The 3,863-nt window shown below is 41.3% G+C and overlaps 1 protein-coding gene across 1 annotated transcript; it reads right to left on the minus strand.

Annotated features, from left to right (window-relative positions):
* Nucleotides 1-1,629: 1,629 nt before the first annotated feature.
* On the minus strand, nt 1,630-3,463 carry LOC121750120 (UDP-arabinopyranose mutase 1-like). Its single transcript, XM_042144579.1, has 4 exons — nt 3,085-3,463; nt 2,464-2,714; nt 2,237-2,405; nt 1,630-2,176 (listed from the first exon to the last, which is right to left on the minus strand). The coding sequence occupies exons 1-4, from the start codon at nt 3,394-3,396 to the stop codon at nt 1,838-1,840; spliced, it is 1,071 nt and encodes a 356-aa protein (XP_042000513.1). The 5' UTR covers nt 3,397-3,463; the 3' UTR covers nt 1,630-1,837.
* Between the last annotated feature and the right edge of the window lie 400 nt (nt 3,464-3,863).

The raw sequence follows: 3,863 nt of genomic DNA on the forward strand, positions 1-3,863 counted from the left end.
TGCGAATTAAAAAAATGCAAACTCAGCGACGGCGGTTACGAGCCTACACTTCTTCAATCATGTCGCTCATGAGCTGCGCATGATTTTGTTGGTTGCGCATTGAGGCATGTCTAGATAAAACCTCATTGAAGCCTAACGGTAACCTTCTATCTGGTTTCTTGGTCGACGTGCTGGACGAGCTAGATGCACGGTCATCTTCATTCCAATCGGTGATGCTTCCGCCTTCATTCTCGACTATCATGTTGTGCATGATTATGCACGCATATATGACATCGGCGATGACTTCCTTGTACCAGGAACGAGCCGACCCTTTCACAATTGCCCACCGTGATTGGAGCACACCAAATGCCCGCTCGACATCCTTCCGCGCCGACTCCTGCTTTTGCGCAAATAAAACCCTCTTCTCACCAATTGGGCAGCTGATCGTCTTTAGGAAAACTGGCCACCGTGGGTAGGACGCGTGCCATCGTCCGCGACCATCGTCCGCGTAGCCCACAGTGGGGCGGCCGATGGCGCGACCGATGGCCTATCGTCACGGCCATCGTCCGCATAGGCCGCAATGGGGCGGACGATGGACATCGTCCGCGCTATACTCCGCGCCCTTAGTATAGGGCGCGACGATCGTCCGCGGCCTATGTCACGCACCCGCAATGGGGCGGACGATTGCGGGCGCGGACGATGCGCGCCATCGGGCATGCCATCTTCCGCCCCATTGCGGATGGCCTTAGCTAAATTCAACTTTTCTGAGAAATTTCACAGATATTAATTGCGTGGTAGTGTAGGGTTACAGCCCAACATTCATATGCCTTAAATATCCACAGAATCTAATTGTGGTTGGTCATGTGGTGAAATATTTTGGGGAAGTAGATATATACTTTAATTAAATAGTAATTGCACCAAGATACATGAATTTTAATATTAGTTATGATTTTGCACATGAACTGACATGTTTCACCTTGAAATACAGAAACTTTCAATTGTTTTCTTTTCAAATGCTTATCAATTTTTGAAATTAATGTCATTAAAGTGTAGTAGGTATCTATACCGTTATGTTCAAGTCATGTAGATTTTTATTGTAAAATATCAATAGTTTTACCCAATTATGAAATAGATCTCAAAATGCAATTAAATGATAGTACTATGAGATTTGATAACTCACTTTGGTAAACTCAGCAACCGAAGAAAAAGGTAACAGATTAACTCATAAATGTCTGACATTTTTTTGAGGTACCGATAAGGGAAGCCAATAAATAATTGATTTTAACCTTAAACAATTATGAATTTATTTCCTTATTAAATTTAACTGGACCGCAATTCACGTGTTTTATCTTACTCTCATTTTACTGTTTACATTTCGATCGAAATTTAAAACAAGATAATTTTTTTATTTATTAAATTAGGTGAGCAAAAAAAACAAGGATTAAAACACGTCATTAAACAATAAGGGGACCATTATTGCGTTTAAAAAGTATGAATAATCAAGGCGGCCAATTAAATTTTGGAAGGAGCATTGTCGAAACATTCAAAACCTAAAGTTATTTCAGTTTTTAGAGGAAGCTTGTGCTTAATTTATTTCTGATTTTTAGAAATCTATTGCAAAATTATAGTATTTTTTATGATTAACTGGTATTGAATTTTTAATGTAGTAACGCTCATAAAAACAAAAGTAAATAGAAATATTACAACTAGTGTGGTTCTCAACTCAAACAATTAGCTAAATAAGAAGTATGTCGCAGAAGACGAACTTGTCCAATTTGTCAACATCAACAACTTGAACAAAGAGGACTATTCCGGTGCTAGACTATAAAATTATTACGGATGAATCAAACTCCCTTTACTACTTGGCTGTGCCGTTGGGGAGGCGGCCGGTGGTTCCCAGCGGGTTGAGCTCGTCCCATGCTTCGATCCAGGTCACCATTGCACCTGCCAGCTTTATGAAGTAGTCGTCCACCTTCCCCAGCTTCGCCTTCACCTGCTTGGAGATCTCGATGTAGCATTTCTGCACGGTGGTGCATTCCTTTGGGAGGACGACGGATTGGAAGAACGGGATCAGCTCTTCCTGCCAGTAGATGCCCTTGTATTCCTTCTGGAGATTCACAAACGGATTGCTGGCCTTGCTGTGCCAGATGTATGGCAACCCGGTCTTCACGCCCCAGCCTAAGTGGTCGCAGATCACCTACAACAGACATGATTAACAATGAATGAATTCGAGACATCACTAATGAAGGGAGTCTACCTTAATGCACCAACCAGCCCACATGTCGTCATAGCGCCCGATGGGCTGGCCGTCTCCCATTAGTCCGAAGTACATTGCCGGGCCAATCAACTCACGGTCAAAAGCTAGGTTCATCCCACACATTGGGAACAGAGTTCCCTTTGGAATTGTCATGACTGCATCAACATACCTAAACACAACATTTATAAGCAAACATTTAGAGAAGATTGAAGGGATGAGATGTATACCTGGTGTTCCTCTCGCGTGGCTTGACAAGTTGAGTGGGCGCGTCGTAGTCAGGGATGTTGAGCCAAAGACCGTGAGACACGGCAGTTGACACACCTTCACGGAGACTGAAGGGGTACCCCCGGACAAAGTCTGCACCCTCACGGTAGGGATCATAAAGGGTGTTGAAGAAAAACGGAGACGATGGTGACAGCAGGTTCTTGATGTGCTGCTCGAGTGCGTTGATGTCCTCGCCAGATGGATTTTTGGCAACCTGCACACCAACAAATGAGTTTATATAGATCAGAACTATATGATGATGTCTATACCTACAGATCAATGCTCCGATAACTTAAAACCTTTGTACAGATATACACCACGCAATCTGTATGATGCTGATTAACCACAATTACAATGAAATATGGTGCATAAATTCGACATTACTCACTAGATCAACACTAAAGAGATGTAAGTAAAACTTGGTAAACAGAGCAGAAAAGCATATGCAGTTCACTGATTTCACACACCCAATTATTAAATTTATAAAAATCAATAAAACTAAAGGAATATAATGAGAGCGCATAGAAATGTCATAATTGGAGAGATGAAAAACGAAAAGGGGGGGGGGGAGAAGAGAATCTCACGAAGCAATCGTCATCAATGGTGAAAATGTACTTCTTCTTCGAAACCATGTAGCCGAAGCAGCGGCAAGCGGAATCCTTGAAGGAAATGCAGCTGGCCTTGGGGCCTAGAATCTTATTGATATCGTTCCTATTGTAGAGCTCGTAATCGAAGCCCTCGGGCACTTTTATCGTCTTCGATGGATCGCCGTCCTGCACAATGATCAGATGATACGGCTGGAAAAACGGCCGCCACATCTCCAGGAAATCCAGGTTTCTGATCGTCGGGATCACGATGTCCAGCTCGTCCTTGAGCACCGCCGTCGAGGCTGCCATTTTCAGATTTGAGAAATTTGTTTTGATTTGGGGATAATTTCACAAGAGGGAGATGGAATTTGTAAGAATGACGAACTGACCGATTCCTTAATTATTTATTTTATTTTATTCGATTTCCCAACCTCCAAATAGAAAAAAATAAACGAAAATTTCCAAGAATTAGCAATTTAAATATCTTACAATGTTAATGACAGATTTCGTTAATTTCGAGTGGTTAGTTTTTCTTTGGATTCAACGTGTCAATTGTGAATATTTATGTTAGTGTCGTTCAAGTTTATTTCTGAAATTTTGTATATTATTTTAAAATAGGAAGGCTCCTATAATTACTTGTCTCGTCTGTGATCAGTTGCTAACTATGCTAACTCATTAACTTAATATATTGAAGTTTTAACAAAATTATGTGTTGATATTTTTAATATACTACACTGATGAGTTAACAGAGTTCAACTTAAATAATTAGCAATATA

Source organism: Salvia splendens, chromosome 10 (assembly GCF_004379255.2).
Source record: "Salvia splendens isolate huo1 chromosome 10, SspV2, whole genome shotgun sequence".
Lineage (NCBI taxonomy): Eukaryota > Viridiplantae > Streptophyta > Magnoliopsida > Lamiales > Lamiaceae > Salvia > Salvia splendens.